This window comes from Mandrillus leucophaeus, unplaced genomic scaffold (assembly GCF_000951045.1).
Source record: "Mandrillus leucophaeus isolate KB7577 unplaced genomic scaffold, Mleu.le_1.0 Scaffold3, whole genome shotgun sequence".
In the NCBI taxonomy this organism is placed as follows: Eukaryota; Metazoa; Chordata; class Mammalia; order Primates; family Cercopithecidae; genus Mandrillus; species Mandrillus leucophaeus.
This window is the reverse complement of record NW_012103142.1, coordinates 7,400,951-7,417,260: the sequence shown is the minus strand read 5'-3', so window position 1 is coordinate 7,417,260 and position 16,310 is coordinate 7,400,951. Positions and strand designations below refer to the sequence as shown.

General features: G+C 48.4%; 1 protein-coding gene across 3 annotated transcripts in view; it reads left to right on the top strand.

The window, feature by feature from the left end:
* MOCS1 (molybdenum cofactor synthesis 1) overlaps positions 1-16,310 on the top strand; it is a 30,850-nt gene that overhangs the window by 10,614 nt on the left and 3,926 nt on the right. Inside the window, exons 4-10 of one of the 3 annotated variants that reach the window (XM_011986645.1) lie at positions 8,419-8,583; positions 10,821-10,882; positions 11,229-11,340; positions 11,649-11,761; positions 12,278-12,388; positions 14,659-14,779; positions 15,435-15,482. In XM_011986645.1, the coding sequence (XP_011842035.1) occupies positions 8,419-8,583; positions 10,821-10,882; positions 11,229-11,340; positions 11,649-11,761; positions 12,278-12,388; positions 14,659-14,779; positions 15,435-15,482 (732 nt within the window). Of the gene's footprint in view, positions 1-8,418; positions 8,584-10,820; positions 10,883-11,228; positions 11,341-11,648; positions 11,762-12,277; positions 12,389-14,658; positions 14,780-15,434; positions 15,498-16,310 lie in introns of all 3 variants that reach the window. The other 2 variants (XM_011986647.1, XM_011986646.1) reach the window with 2 other exon arrangements.

Below are 16,310 nucleotides of genomic sequence, written 5' to 3'. Positions count from 1 at the left end.
CTCTCCTTCCTCAGCCTCTGAATAGCTGGGATTACAGGCATACACCGCTATGCCTGGCTAATTTTTGTGTTTTTAGCAGAGACGGGGTTTCACCTTGTTGGCTAAACTGGTCTGGAACCTGACCTCAAGTGATCCACCCCCTTCAGCCTCCCAAAGTGCTGAGATTACAGGTGTGAGCCACTGCATCCTGTCATGGTTTTTATATTCCTAAATAATGGGGGAAAAAAAATAAAAAGAATAACATTTTCTACCACGTGAAAATTATAAAATCCTGTATGTTCAATGTCTGTTAATGAAGTTTTATTGGAATATAGCCATGCCCATTCATTTACATATTGCCGGTGGCTGCTTTGGCAGAGTTGCTTGGTGATGACAAAGACTGTGTTGCAAAGCCGGCCAGCCAAGTAGAAAATATTTACTATCTGGACTTCTGCAGAAAAAATGTGGCAACCCCTGTCCTACCCTCTTACCTACTTTGTTTTGCTTCATAGCATTTATCTTATCCTGGCACTGTGTGATTGGGTTGTGTGTTTGGTTTCTTTAATTGTCTATCTCCTCCATTCACTGGCGTGAAAACTCTCAGGTTGCTAGAGCAGGTTTTGTTTTTGGCATCCAGTACCGTGCCTGACACATGGTTGATGCTCCCTGAGATTCGCTGAATGAATGGAGACTGGGTCAGAGTACAGTCTCTGCAGTATGGCATACTCCTATTTGAGTCTCCACTGTGCATCTTACAAGCAGCGTACCTTGGGCAACTTTTAAAATCTGTTGTAAGCCTTGAGGCAGTGATAGTACCTACCTTATAGGGTTGACCTGAGGAGGAAATGAGAATGAAATGCCCAGCCTGTGGGAAGTGCTCTGTAAAGGTAGCTCTAAAGGGCCTCTTGCCATGAACTGTTTCTAAACCCCAAGATCAGGAAAGAGACCTTTGCTCATGTAATTATAGGTGGTGAAGTCGGGGGTATGAGGTTCCATGTTCTTGATTGCTGCCCGCTCCAGCTGCTTTGGACAGGACCTCCCACCCCTCAGCTCTCTGGCTCAGTAATTGTTCGCTGGAGTACCCTCTTATGTGCCTCATACTGTGCTGGGCACATGAAGGTGAATGAGCACCGGCACTGCTGTTGAGGACCCATGGTCCACTGGAGGAAGCAGCTGCTGTATAAGGGGAGCCTAGGTGCTGTGAGAGTCCCGAGGAGGGGCCCAGGTCCCCCTGACAGCCCTCTTCTCCCTCCTGCCCCATGGCCAGCTCCCTTCAGCCCTGACTGGTCACTTGGCCTGGGATCCTCTGTCATCCTGTGCTGGCTGAGCTGGCCCAGGCAAGCTGACCCCTTGTTCCAGACAGCTCTTCAGGGCTAAAAGGCAGGCTGGCTACCAGGAAAGGGCTGAACCTGCTGAACCCAGCTGCTTGCCAGGCCCTACCCCCTCATCCAGGCCACTTACTCTGCCTGGCACCCGTGGGCATGGGCCGCCTTGTGCTAGGACCTGTGAGAGAGCAGAGGGGGTGAAGATCACTCACTGGTCAGGGAGGTACAGGATAGCTGAGCACAGGTATGAGGACTCGAGGCTCTCCCCGGAAACTCCAGCATGCACAGTGGGAAGAGCGGGAGCCGGGGAAGTTGGTAGCTCTGTCCCCATTCTGCCACACTCTGGCTGGGTGAACTTGTGCAGGTTCCTTCCCCACCCAGGGCCTCAGTTTCCTCAGCTGTGGCTGAGCCACTTTAAGGATGTTTTCTGCTGTGATATTCTATGGTTATTGGTCTTGGCTGATGGAATGGGATGGGCAAGGGATGATCACCACGTAGATACTGCTTAGGACAAGGCCCCGCCTGCAGTGACCTGCTTCTGAGGATTTACCTTCTGCCTCCCAGGGGGTGGGTGAAACACCTCCCCCGCCCCTCCCCCAGTGCTTCAAAAAGAATGGCGGCTGCACCCTCTGACTTCCTGTGGCGCTGTGTCTGCGAGCACTCTGACATCTCTCAGGGGCTAGCCTCTGATCTTCCCCAGAAGAGCTGTTTCAGAGCAAAGCAGCCTTGAAGGGCAGGGCAGATGGGTGCTGGTAGAGGAGGGAGGGACAGAGGAAGAGAGGGAACAGAAGTCAGGGCCAGGATGTTCACGAACACCTGTGCCCACCCTCTCAGGTGAGGGTTTTGAGGGGCCGCCACCTGGAGGCAGAGCAAAAGGATTGCAGGTTTCAGTTTCTGCCGAGCCTGAGGCCCCGTTCACCTCACTTCTCTGTCTGAAGCTCTGTCAGACTTTGAGAGGTGCTGCAGAACACCCATGGGAAGGGTTTGGGCCCCTCAGCTCTCTGGCTCCCTCTGCCAACCCTTGCCTCTCCGGCACTTCTCCACCCTGCTTCGTGTGTAGACAAAGTCCCATGCCCCTTCTTTTCAGCTGGGATGGGTTTAAAGCACTATCTTGGTGCAAAAGTTACGGCAGGTTTTGCCATGAATAGCATTGTCCCATAGAGCATGGGTGTCCTATCTTTTGGCTTCTCTGGGCCACGTCGGAAGAATTGTCTGAGACCACACATAAAATACACGAACATTAACGATAGCTGATGCGCTAAAAATTCACCAAAAAATCTAATGTTTTAAGAAAGTTTACAAATTTGTGTTGGGCCACAAAGCCATCCTAGGCTACCTGTAGCCTGTAGGGCACAGGTTGGACAAGCTTGCCGTAGAGCTTCCCAAGATGAAGGAATGTTCTGCATTGGTGTTGTCAGATATGGTAGCCACTCATAGCTCTTGAGTGCCTGACGTGTGACTAATGTAACCGAGAAACTGAATTTGTATTTTACGGACTTTCATTCATTTAAGTAGCCTCATGTGGCCAGCAGCTGCCGTGCTGTACAGTGAAAGTTAGGGTCTTCCAAAGTCAGGAAGAAGGAACTAAGTGCACAAGTACTGTGAGAGTGTTGGAGGAGTTTGCAGGGCCCTTGTTTTCCATCCTAACTTCCCGAACGACTGGCCACTGCCAGATGAGCTGGACTTAGCTTAAGAATCACTCATTGGGGAACAGCAGACACTGGGACCTACTTGAGAGTGGAGGGTGGGAAAACGGAGAGGATCATAAAAAATAACTATTGAGTACTAGGCTTAGTACCTGGATGATGAAGTAATCTGTGCAACAAACCCCCATGACACAAGTTAACCCATATAACAAACCTGCACATGTACCCCTGAATATACAAAAAAGTTGAAAAAAATCACTCATTGCTGCAGCTTCTTCCTTTCCTTTTTCTTTCCTCCCCTTCCTCCCTCCCCTTCCTCCCTCCCCTTCCTCCCTCCCCTTCCTCCCTCCCCTTCCTCCCTTCCCTTCCTCACTCCCTCCATTCCTTCCTGCCTTTCTTAAAGAGTATAGCTTGATCTCACAGCTTAAAGCCTACAAGAGGCTTAATGTAATGAAGAGCCACTGACAGATTGTGAAAAGGGGTAAAGCATTTTGTTTTATTTTTGATGGGCTCCAGTTGCATAGAATTAGGTTAAATCATCCTTGGTTCATGAGATATTGTCATCATTGATCCCTGTATGACTTGCTTTACTTTATTCATGTTAATTTATATATTTTACTAATGTTAGCGGTTCCTAAGGAAACCCAGTGTACCACCAATTATTTTGGCAATAACTTTTAATTACCTATGGGGCCTTCCCTATCCTGTACCCTGCCCCCACTCACTGCCTCCTAAGGTAAGAATTCCTCAGTTTTCTATTTATCATTTCCTTGCTGCCCCGTCACCCCTTTTTCTTTTCTTTTTTTTTTTGGAGACTGGGTCTAGCTCTGTTGCCCAGGCTGGAGTGCAGTGGCACGACAGCTCACTGCAGCTCAACATCCTGGGTTCAAGCGATCCTCCCACCTCAGCCTCTAGAGTAGTTGGGACTACAGGTGCATACCACCACACCCAGCTAATTTTTGTATTTTTTGTAGCGACAGTGTTTTGCCATGTTAGCCAGGCTGGTCTTGCACTCCTGAGCTCAAGTGGTCCTCCTGCCCTGGCCTCCCAAAGTGCTGGGATTACAGGCATGAGCCACCACACCTGGCCTATTCCCTTGCTTTTTAAAAAGTAGATACAGTGTTTTGAACTTTGAGTGTCATGCTGTGTGTAGTCTTTCAGGCTTATTGTTTTTGACTCAAGTAAAACGCACAATGTTATACAGAGTTGTAGTTCTCTTTTTCCTCTGTGGTCTACTGTTACATTATGTGAATGTACCCTATTTTCTCCTTTTAGTGAGCATTTGAATTGGTTCCAGCTTTTTTGTTGTGGACTGTGCCGCTTTGACCATTCTTGTTTTCGTTAACATATCTTGGTGTACAATTTCTCTAGTGGTGGAATTGCCGGATCATAAAACGGGTGAATGTTCAACTCTGGAAAACAATGTGGCATTACTTAATAATGTGGTTGTGCCAAATACACTTTCACTAGCACTGTGTAAGAGATCCTGCCAAATGACCTCCCGACACTCAGTATTATTCTTGATATTTACCAGTCGAACAAGTGTAAAATTGTATTTCATTGTGGTCTTAATTTGTATTTTCATGTTTAAGAATGAAGTTGGCATCTCTTTATATGTTAATTAGCTATACATATATATGAAATATCTTTTATTGTGTAATTCCTGGTCATGTCTTTTCCCATTTTTCTATTTGGTTCTTTGTCCTTTCATATTTATTTGGTACAGGTTCTTTATATATGTTGCGAATATCTCTTCCCAATCTGAAAAAAATAAGTTACACTGTGTGTAATGATTGTTTTTTTTTCTTTTATGGCTAGTGTTTTCATATCTTGTTAATGAAACACCTAACCCCAGATCAGATCACCTACCTTTGTTCTCCACTAAAAATTTTAAATTTTGCAGTAGGTCCTTAAACTATCTGTAGATGATTTTAGAGAATTCAATGTAATTTTTTTCCATATGGATAGCCATTTTTTTTCTAGTTCTTTATATTGAACAATCCTTACTTCCTCCACAAATCTGCCATTCTGTAAGTATTGATCTGTTTCAGGTTCTACTTTATTCTGTTGGTCCATTCGTTAGTCTCTGCCAATACCAACTGTCTTAATCACTGTAGCTGCATCAGTCAATTATCTGATAGGGCAAGTTCTTTTTATTCTTTTTCAACAGTGTTTTACATACATAAGGGTTGGCCATGTAAATTTTAAAATCAGCTTATCAAGTTTTTTTTTTTTTTTTTTTTTTGAGACAATGTCTCACTCTGTCACCCAGGCGGGAGTGCAATGACACGATCTCGGCTCACTGCCACCTTCACCTCCCGGGTTCTAAGTGATTCTCCTGCTTTGGCTTCCCAAGCAGCTAGGATTACAGGCATGTGCCACCACCACATCTGGCTAATTTTTGTAATTTTGGTAGAAACAGGGTTTTACTACATTGGGCAGGCTGGTTTCAAACTCCTGACCTCAAGTGATCCACCTGCTTTGGCCTCCCAAAGTGCTGGGATTACAGGCATGAGCCACTGTGCCCGGCCTCCAGTTGACTTTTAAGCTAGTTCTTTGGGCAGTTGCTCCTGATTTCTTCAGTAAGGGGATAATCAGTGATGACGCTGAGGTCTCAGTGGGCAAGGGAAAGAATACAGCTTTCCTTTACTCACATTCTTTGCTCATCTTCATCCCCTAACTCATACCATTTCAGAACACCTAGCCTTCTTAAGGACTTAGATTGTTAAGTTCTTAGATTCCTAGGTTCTGTGTTTCTCCAGGGTTGATTTGGTAGAAGTGAACAACCACTGCTAATTTTCCTAATTGGCAGAGCCGGAGCAAAGCTCTTTCCTTTTTCAAATAGCTTTTATTTGTAAACTTTATTATTTTTTTTACAAAAGTAATTTATGTTTATTTCAGAAAAGCAGAATGAATGTCGTTACTGCCTGTTTGTAACCACTGTTGACATTTTGGTTTGATGACCCACCTGCCATTTTTCTCTGCATCTCGTATTTACTATTTTTTGTGTTTACTGCGTCTCGTGTTACTATTCTTTCTACGTAATATAGTGTGTGCATTTCCCTACACCCTAATGTATGATTTTACAGAGTCATTTTGGGTTGCATAATATTCTCTCCTGAGAAAACATAATTTAACCAGTTTGCTATCGTTGGTTCTCTAGATTATTTCCCACTTCCCTTAATTATGCATTACTCTGTAATGAACATCCTTGTAGGTAAATGTTATTCACATCCACGATTATTTCTTTAAATTCTTAGTGGAATTTCAGGTCAAAGGCTTTAAAAGTTCATGTACAACTTCTCTCCAGAAAGATTATATGATTTTATTCTTACACCATGAATGTGTGCATTCCCATGCACCCCTACCTTAAACTGATGATGAATTTTGTAATATTCTGCCTTTTCTAATATTCGGCTTCACTTGAGCACTTTGCTGTTGGTTTCCTGTCTCATGCAGAGCTGAGCTGGGTCTTCATAGAGACATACGTTTACATAGCTTCTTGGAAACAACTGGTCTGGTGGCTGGAAGGGTGTAGTCAGTGGCACTGTCCATGTAGCAGAGGTCAGTTAAAATCCAGGGGGAGGGGTGTTTGTGTGTCACCTACATTATAAAAGAAAACTTGTTCATTATAGAAAGAAATTTTACCTATAAATAAATACAAAAATCACCTATGATCCTACTGATCAAAGATAACTGCTGTGTACATTTTGATGGCTTATCCTTTCTCTAGATCTTATTGGATTTGAATGTGAGCAGGTATGTTTCTTCAGATTCATTCTTTTCATTCTTTGGTCTTTTGTATCTAGCTCTTTTTAAGCATGCCTTTGCTGAATTTTCCAGCTTGTTCATTCATTCCTGTGTCCATTCTGCTTCTCAAGTTTTTTCTTTTTGTAACTATATATTGTTGAATTTTCAAGAGCCCTAATTAGGGTTTTTTTCTTCGTTTGTCAGGATTGAATATTTATCCCAATGAGGATATTCCCTCTGCTTTTTAAAAGAATTGTCTTCTGTTATCACTGTTCCTTCTCCTTCTCCTCTCATTCTTCTATTTGGGGAACTGGTTGTCTTTCTTTCATGCTTCCTCCTTAAATGTTTGATTCTTGGCAGTGTACTCATCTTAGTGCCCGAGGTCTCTGTTGGCCTGCCTGGTAATGTTTGTTTCTGTGAGTTGCTCCGAGGTCGTGGCGAAGGAGTGTGAGGTGCTGCTGAGTGTCACCGGGACTCAGGCCTTGCCCCCGAAATGGTTTGGCTGTGTCCCCACCCAAATCTCTACTTGAATTGTAGTTCCCATAATCCCCACGTGTCATGGGAGGGACCCAGTAGGAGGTGAATTTAATAATGGGGGTGGTTGCCTTCATGCTGTTCTCATGATAGTGGGTTTTCGCGAGATCTGATGATTTTTATAAGGGGCTTTTCCTGTTTTGCTCAACATTTCTTGCTGCTGCCACGTGAAGGACATGTCTGCTTCCTCTTCTGCCATGATTGTAAGTTTCCTGAGGCCTCCCCAACCATGCTGAACTGTGAGTCAATTAAACCTCTTTTCTTTATAAATTACCCCGTCTCAGGTATTTCTTTATTAGCAGCATGAGAAGGAACTAATACAGCCCCGTGGCCGGCTTGAGTGTCTGCACTGGTGCTCTATCCTTGAGGCAAATGCTTCTGCTGCCTTCCCCTGCCGACAGGGAAGGATGAGGCCAACCTGTCCAGCTCCTTCTAATATAACTCCCCTGTTAGACAACCTCCCTGGCATGCAGTAGGACCCCCCTGCTCCTGTACATGTGACTACTAAGCTGCGTGCACATTACTGTCTCCCTGTTTTTACAGAACCTTCTCCTGGGTGCACTTTGAGTTGTGGTCTCTATCCATCTGATTGGTCCCATCTGCTTTCTCTCTTTCTGTACTTCTTTACCTTTCTGGGCTATCTGCAGTATTCTTTCTTACCTTCCAATGCTATTATGGATTTTTAAAATCCCTCCATTATTTCTAGGGATATTTGGTAGAATGGAGCTATCAAATAGCACTTAATTCAAACACTTTGTTTCCATTATACAGAGTATCAAGACCTGTGTAGTACTTGGTTATTAAGAGCAGAGTCCTGAGTCAAGTACACATGGATTTAAATGCCAACTCTTCTTACTGTGTGGCATTAAGCAATTTTCATAATCTTTCAGAGCACCTCTTATCTACTAAATGAGATAATTGTTATTGTGAGGCCTCAGTGAGCTAATGTATGCAAAGCCCTCCGCAGATCACCTAGCACAGGGCACTCAATGCTTAATCTTTTCATTATTCTTGCCAGTTTTGATTCTTAGCTTTCTTTTTAAGTTAGGTCTGGTTAATATAGGTCTACAGAGAGCCTCTTTTCCATCCATCTTGTCTGGACAAAGAGTTTTGCCTTCCAGCCCTTCTCCCAGCCTCACCAAAAACAAGCAAGCAGTCTGACCCCTTTCTTGCTGTCCTTATAGCCCAGCTGCAGCGGCTGGAAGGGCTGAGGACCATCGGTGTTACCACCAATGGCATCAACCTGGCCCGGCTGCTGCCCCAGCTTCAGAAGGCTGGTCTTAGTGCCATCAACATCAGCCTGGACACCTTGGTGCCTGCCAAGTTTGAGTTCATCGTCCGTAGGAAAGGTGAGTGGATGTGGATGAGGCGGGTGTCCCTCCCAGGGCCCGCACATAGCTGGGGAGGGAGGGCCATTGCTGAGCGAGGGGCCTGGTCACTTCTTGTTGTCTGGGCTATTGGTAAGTCAAAGCACTTATTTCTCACCCCTCATCCTTGCCAAATGTATGTCAGGGACTTTGGGGGTCAGACGTTAATGACCTAGGGTGACCAACCTCCCCACCACCCCAGCCCCAGTTTGCCCAGGACTTGAGGGGGTTTTAGAATGAAGGACTTGAAGTTTTAAAATCAAGACAGTCTGTGGCAAACTGGGCCGAGTTGGTCATTGTACGATGAGCTCTGAAGAAACATGGGACAGCCCAGGGTGGAAGTCGCTGCCCTAGGATGCCAGGATCTGGGTGTGTGCTGCCGGGTGGGGTTCCCCCAGCAGTCCCCCATGGTTGTCCCTGTGCCCACCTGGATATAAGCCCCTCCTATGCACCCCCTACTGCAAGCACGCCCACACCTTCCACTCAGCTGCCTCATGGAGGCCCGAGGTAGAGAGGTGGAGCCAGCCTCGAGCTCTGGGTCACAGTAGACCAGTGCCTGGCTTCCCCTTGGCATGGACCTCATGTTAGGGCAAAGGCTCTTCAGGTTTGGATACCCTTTGATATGAGGGAGGGGGGTACATGACTGAGGACTCTGGAGGATGAGAGGGATGGCAGGGAGACCCAGATCTCCTTCCTCTTCCTTAGAAACAGCTTCCCCACCACCTTCTTTCCTTCCTTTTCATAAACGGGGTGTGATGCCTTGCTTTAATACCCTCCATGTGCTGAGGAAGCACTCATGGTGTCTCCATCCTCTATGGAGGGCTGCTCGAGGTGTCGTGGAGGGGACAGAAGACACATGAGACATTGTCCTGGCCTTACAGGCTGCTAAGGGCCAAAAGATGTCATTCCACGGGACAGCCTTTGCTGGTCTTGTGATATTGATTAAAGTGTTACAGGGAGGAAGAAAGAATTCCTAGCAGGAGAGAACTAGGAGGGCTTCAAGGAGGATGCATGTATGCTGGCCTTGAGGAACAGGAGGGTTTGAATCAATGGCACATACTCTGAGGGGGAGCAGGAGTACAGAACCTGCAAGGGCTCTGTGGTGGGAAAGCGGGAGGTGGATCTGTGGGCTGTACTGCCTGCATACACGTTCTCCCTTTTTGTCTGTCATTTCCTGGCACATGGATTGGAGACATTGGATCTTCCCTCCCATTCATACTCTTTTGTCCACCATCTGCCTTTGGAGGGGAGTGTTTTACAGAAAAGAAAACTTATAGTTCTAGGTTATTCTAGCAGCATTATTTTTTTCAAAACTATACATTTTTTCCCTTTACCCTCTCACTGAGCAGTCTGAATATGCTGCAAGGAAACCATGGAGGCCATCTCTAGGCACCCTATTTCACAAGTGACCACCCAGGCTGTGCAGGCTGGGGGTGCTGTAGGGGACCAGGATGCAGTAGGTGATCAAGTGATTGAATGCATGAGAGAACTGGGCAGTGAAGTCAGCCTGGGGTCACATTGACTGTGGTTAATGATGATTGAGACAAATAATCGCTTACCAGCCCTGGAACAGCACCTGTGCGTAGTAGGTGCTCAGAGAGTATGTGTTGAGTGAATAATTGATGGACTGTTGAGGAAAAAACACTGAAATGGGAGTGGAAAACCTGCATTCTGAAAGATGGAGCCATGGGGCTTTGGGCAGGGCATTGCCTCTCTCTGGGTCAGTTTCCTCCTGTAGACTACAAGAGGGTTCAGCTAGATCCAGGGTCAGCATGCACGGCCCACAGGCCACATCTAGCCCCCTGCCTATTTTCATGTAGCCTTTGAGCCAAGAATGCATTTTACAGATAACGTTCAAAACCTGTTAATGATAGGGAACATTAACTATGAACCCCATTTAAGCAAAATACTGTCCCTACAAAAAGAATTGCATTATTGTATCTCATTTTTGCATTATTGTATCTCATTTGTAGATCTGTTTTACAAAACGTTGTACTCAGTTATTACTACATTTTGAATTTAGTCAACACTTTGTGACATATACTTACTTGGATCCTCAATGTTGCCTCTTGGCTTGCAAAGGCTATGGTATTACTCTGGCCTGTTTCAGAAAATGTTTGCCAATCTCCAGACTAGATGGGCTCTGGTGCTTTTCCATGGGGGTGTGGGGGAAGAGGACAGAGGATATAAGTTCCTGGATCCTTGTTTCTCCCTCCCAGGCTTCCACAAGGTCATGGAGGGCATCCACAAGGCCATCGAGCTGGGCTACAACCCTGTGAAGGTGAGATCATGCCCCCACGGTAGATTCCCGACTTCCCTCCACACTGCCTTGGCCTTCCCCTCAACGCCCCCTGGCCCACTTGAGAGCCCTCAGCTCTGGCCAGCATGGCTGAAATACGTGCACCCTCCCACCTCTTCTCTCCCTGCTGGTCCAGCCCTGCCCACCCTCGAGAGAAACGAGAAAATCAGTGACCCCTTGGAATCCCCTAATTTAGAGAACTGGAGTGGGAGAAGCAAGGAATGGGTCCCTGAGTGGAAGGCCTCAGTGAGTGCCAGGCCCCCAAGGGTCATCTCCACAAAAGAATGCAGGGGGCACAGCCCTCTTGGTCCCCTTGTTTCCTGGCCAGGTGAACTGTGTGGTGATGCGAGGCCTTAACGAGGATGAACTCCTGGACTTTGCGGCCTTGACCGAGGGCCTCCCCTTGGATGTGCGCTTCATAGAGTACATGCCTTTTGATGGTCAGTGACCAGGGACGGGTGGGGGAGGGAAGAAGGGATTGGGCCTGCAGGTCGCGCAGGGTGACTCACCTGCTGGGTATGGCTGACCTCAGGGGCGGTGGGTCTAGGATTATGATGGGCTGTTGGTGGCTTCTCGGAGTCCACTGTGGATGTGATTCAATCCACCAGTTTTAGGCAGGGCTCCCGTCTCTCCCATCTAAGAGGCTGAGAACTGATTGCTATGCTATGGCAGGGGATGGACTCAGACCCCGGGGCCCCTTCAACTCTTATTCAGAAGCTCCCCTTGCCTTCGCCCAACCCAAATACAGGCAACAAGTGGAACTTCAAGAAGATGGTCAGCTATAAGGAGATGCTGGACACTATCCGGCAGCAGTGGCCAGAGCTGGAGAAGCTGCCAGAGGAGGAATCCAGCACAGCCAAGGTTAGGGAGCAGGAGGGTGTGGGACAGGCCTGGAGGAAGGTCGTGCCTCCACCCGAGGATGGAGAGCTAGTAGGGGGCTGCCCTGTGGTGGGGATGCTGTGATGTGGGATGGTGCCGTTTAAGCAGGAAGCATCAGTGCTATCACAACCGCCTCCCTGTTTCATGGAGGAAGATATGGGCTCGGCTAGGGTGGGGGGCTCAATAACGTGTCAGAGGACACACTCCAGGAAGTGGCAGAGGGGGGTGCTCGTCCCTCTTCCACACTGACTTTTCTAAACTTGCTGCCCACAGGTCCCTGCCTTAGCAGCTTTTATTAGGGCAAGCCCAGTGTAGGTCAGCCCATGGGTCATCCATCCTACCAGGGTCTTCTATCACCTGAGGGCCTTGGGTGGAGCTTCACATGGGGTCCTCTGGGAGAGGGTTGAGGAGTGGAGGTTCTGATGTCATGGAGTGAAAGACTGAGCTCAGTAGCCCATCCCCTCCACTGCCCTTTTGCTCTCACTGTCCCCTGCCCAGGCCTTTAAAATCCCTGGCTTCCAAGGCCAGATCAGCTTCATCACGTCCATGTCTGAGCATTTCTGTGGGACCTGCAACCGCCTGCGAATCACGGCTGACGGGAACCTCAAGGTGAGCATCCCCTCCTCCACGGGGACCCCTTGCCACCTCTGTGTTCTCGTATCTCCTCCCACCTGTGCTCCCTGATTGGAGAGGAGGCTGGCAGCGCACGGAGGTGTGGTTGGTGCAATGTCAGGTTTGGGGGCATCATGGGAGCAGCAGGTGAAGTTGAACTCATGGCCCCTCTGGAAATGTCACCCTGATTCCTTCCTTCCTTCTGTGGGGCTCTGAAGTAGCTTCTGGTTTGTTGGGAGCTCCTTTCCAGCTCTCATGGAGAGCCGAAGGATCCATGTGCATTTTGCCTGGCCCCCACCATGGTTAGCCCCTTCCACTAGGCCAGGGGCTCAGCTCTGAAACCAGAAATGGATGTTACTCATATCTAACAAGCATGTCCTGTGCATTTGGCCCTGTGGGGGATGTTGGAACCCCCTCTCGTCAGGGCCATGCAGACTCGCAGGCAAGACCAAACAGAGGCAATGTGTGGCAGCACGCGAGTCCTTGCCACACGCGTGGCTGGATAGGTGGTGAGGGTGCAGGGCCTCAAGAGCACTACAGACCTCGATGAGCCTTGAAGAATGGGTGGGGCAGGAGTGGGAGGGGAGGGTGCACACGTAGGGTTCATACTGGTTGGGTACGTGAGGGCAAATTAAAGTCAGCTATAGGAAGAGTACATTGTAAAAGGCTTTGGTTCAGAATGTGTTCTGTGGACAAATAGTGTGCTGTGTAAGGTTCCTGAACAGGGGAGACATCCCCCATATATGTTTTATAAACTGCAGCCTGGGTGTGATGACAGGAAGACCAATTAGATGGCCATTCAGTGGTTCTCCAAATATGTTAGAGTGTGAATTGAAGGGAAGGAAGACTCAGAGCTTGGTAATGTTTGTGGAAGGAGGAGAGGAAGGCATCGTGTTAGCTGGAAGGCCTTGGGATCTTTTACAATTGTGGGAGGGTGATGATAGTGGGTTGGATTTAGATGCATCCAGTTTGAATCCAAAAGGAACCATCCAGCAGGTTGCTGAAAAGCTTGGGGGTTTTCTGGGCTGGAGATATGGAATTGACTTGGACTACAGGTGGTATCTGTATCTGTGAGGTCTTGGCAGGAAATGGAAGGTGGGATTCTGAAGAGAATGTAATGAAGAACCTATTTGTAACATAGGATTAAGGGAACCAATAAAGGATATTGAGGTACTTGGGACCAGCAGCAGCAAAGTGCTGTTCCCACTTAGGAAGGGCAAGGAGGAGGGCATTGATGTCACTGGGGCCCAGGAAGGGCTGGAGCCTTATAGGAGAGGCCACCTCTTTGGCACTTGACCTGTGCAGAGAAGCAGCTGCTGCCAGATGCATCAAAGCAGGGAGGAAGCAGGGGAGAAATGCCTCAAGATCTTTCTTTCCCTTTACCCACTGATCTCCCAGGCAGGAGCCAGCTGGAGTGGGGGCCACCGGGTGAAGTCCACAGGAGGAACCTCTTTGTTGCAGAGAAGGGAACCTGGAGACTGGCTGGGGAGTGAGGCATGAGGAATAACCGGCATGATGAAGCAGTTAGACCTATCCTAGATTTCACTGGTATCTTCTCCAGTGGTCTCTGCCCTCAGAAGCTTCTCAGACATTCTCTGTGGCCACAGTGCCTTGTGCAGAGCTGGCACAGAGTAGACACTTTGTAAGTTTTGGTGGAAGGATAGTAAGTGTATTGATTTCTGGGGCTGTCTCATCCGTTCCTCTTACAGAAGCTGAGAAGCATTGAGCGAAGTTTGACCTTAAGTTGTCATGCCTAGCAGCCCTCAGCCGAAGCTTCCAAGCAGTGATCAGACTCAGATAGGTACAGGGCAGGCGGGTGATGTCCACAAGGGACTTGGAGGGGCTGAGGTGAGATGGGATGTGTGTGCCACAACAGGGAGTAGGAGACTTCCAGGACACACACAGCTCCAACTGATTGGGGGCCATTCTCATGGTGATAGAGGCCATTCCAGTAAGTGTCTCAGAAGGTACAGATCTGGATTTTTACATGCTATCTCTGTTGGCATCTACTCAGTTTTTAAAAAAATACACTGAGGGAAGTATGACTGTAACTCACAGGTATTGGGAAGTGCAATGTTGCATCTTGCTCTTCTAGCCTCTGACCTCCCTACAGCACCTCTGTCTCTCACCACTGGGGGCCCTGCCATGGGAGGTCTGGGCCCTGGTGTTCCTCCCGGAGGGAGGACCAGGGAAGGAGTTAGCTCCTCAGAGGCCAGGAGGCCAAGGCTCAGGGGTAAGGAAGGCATATTGTCCTCACCCCCACGTAGGTCTGCCTCTTTGGAAACTCTGAGGTATCCCTGCGGGATCACCTGCGAGCTGGGGCCTCCGAGCAGGAGCTGCTGAGGATCATTGGGGCTGCCGTGGGCAGGAAGAAGCGGCAGCATGCAGGTAAGGGCAGGGTGGGGAGGGTTGGCCTGGATGGTGAGTGTGGGCCTTGTCCCCGGGAGGGAGGTATAGAGTTGTGGGATGAGATGACCAAGGAACACCTAGGAGGAAGCTGGCAGGAGTCAGCATCGTCCCCACTGCCACTCACTCCTGTTGGCCCTCTGGCCTCAGGGTGCAGTGATGCTTGTCCTTCCATGGGGAGATGTCATAGCAGAGGCTGCACAGGAGGGGGGACCCCACATTCTCTTGGGCTCTTTTACTGGGTGGGGAGACGGGGGTATCATTGCTTCTTTCTCATCCCACATGTGGCCTTCTGTTGAGGGAGAGCAGGGTCCTGATGTCCGCTGTTCTTTGGGCTCAGTCTTGAGCGACCTCGCAATGCACATGTGGGGGCCTTTTGTCAGGGCGCATATAGCCGAGTGCATGTGCTTGTGGGCTGTCAGGCGCATTCGTTTCAGTGAACTCTCCTCTCCCCACCCTCTCTCTCTCCCCCTCCCCTGCTTTCCTCTCCCTCCCCCCCTCCCCCCCCAAAAAGAAAACAACAAAACACAAAAAATAAACGTTTGTTCCCTGTCTCTTATACACATCTAGATGTGTTCCCCTGCTTTCCTCTCCCTCCCCTGCTTTCCTCTCCCTCCCCATCTTTCCCTCACCCCAGGCATGTTCAGTATTTCCCAGATGAAGAACCGGCCCATGATCCTCATCGGTGGGTGACCCATCAGTACGTAACCACTCACCCTTGTCATTTGGGGATCCCGTGGGGTGGGAGCCGCGCCATAGGCACCCCCAGCTCCTGCATTTCATGCTGATTTCTCATTCTTGTTTTTCTTCTATTCCTCCTTCCTGTCGTCTTAACCTTCAAGGTTTTACTGTTTCTTCCCCCACTGTTCATGATCCCCCTTTTACTATACCTGCCACAGAAATGATCCTTCTGTCTCACCAGAAATCGGAGCAGGGGGATGGTCTGCCAGATTTAATGATCACTAAGTTAGTGGCTCCCTGAGAATTGAAATCCTGGTTAAAACAGAGGCCTTTTCCTCAGCTCGAAAATCTCCCAGTTTGGATAATGTGACAGGTGTCCTCTGTAGTACACACTGATCCATGCATGGTGTATCTGGACCATTAGCCCCTACTGGTGGGTGTGTGGCCACACGTCTGTGCTGGGCAGATCTTGAGGTAGCGAGCTAATAATGTTACTCACGTGTAACATGATGTAATGATGGCCAAGACCTCAACTTCCCAATTCCTTAGCTCTCAGGAACATCTGCATAGGACATATCATCGTGTATGTAGGATGTTTCAAACAAAAGCCCCCTGGTTTTAAGCCCTTATGTGGTCTCCTAGCCCTGGGAGCTGGGCTGGTCACTGAGGAGCTGTAGGGTGGCTGTTGCCCCCCTGGCATAGTGCCCAGATTAGAGCCAGTGAGGTGTTGACCCTTTGCTCATAGTCAGGTCTGAGCCCCCTGAACTGTGCCACTGGGGAAGAAAAAAGATGAGAGGAAAGATCCTTTCTTTAGAGGTTGGAGCAGAGTGAG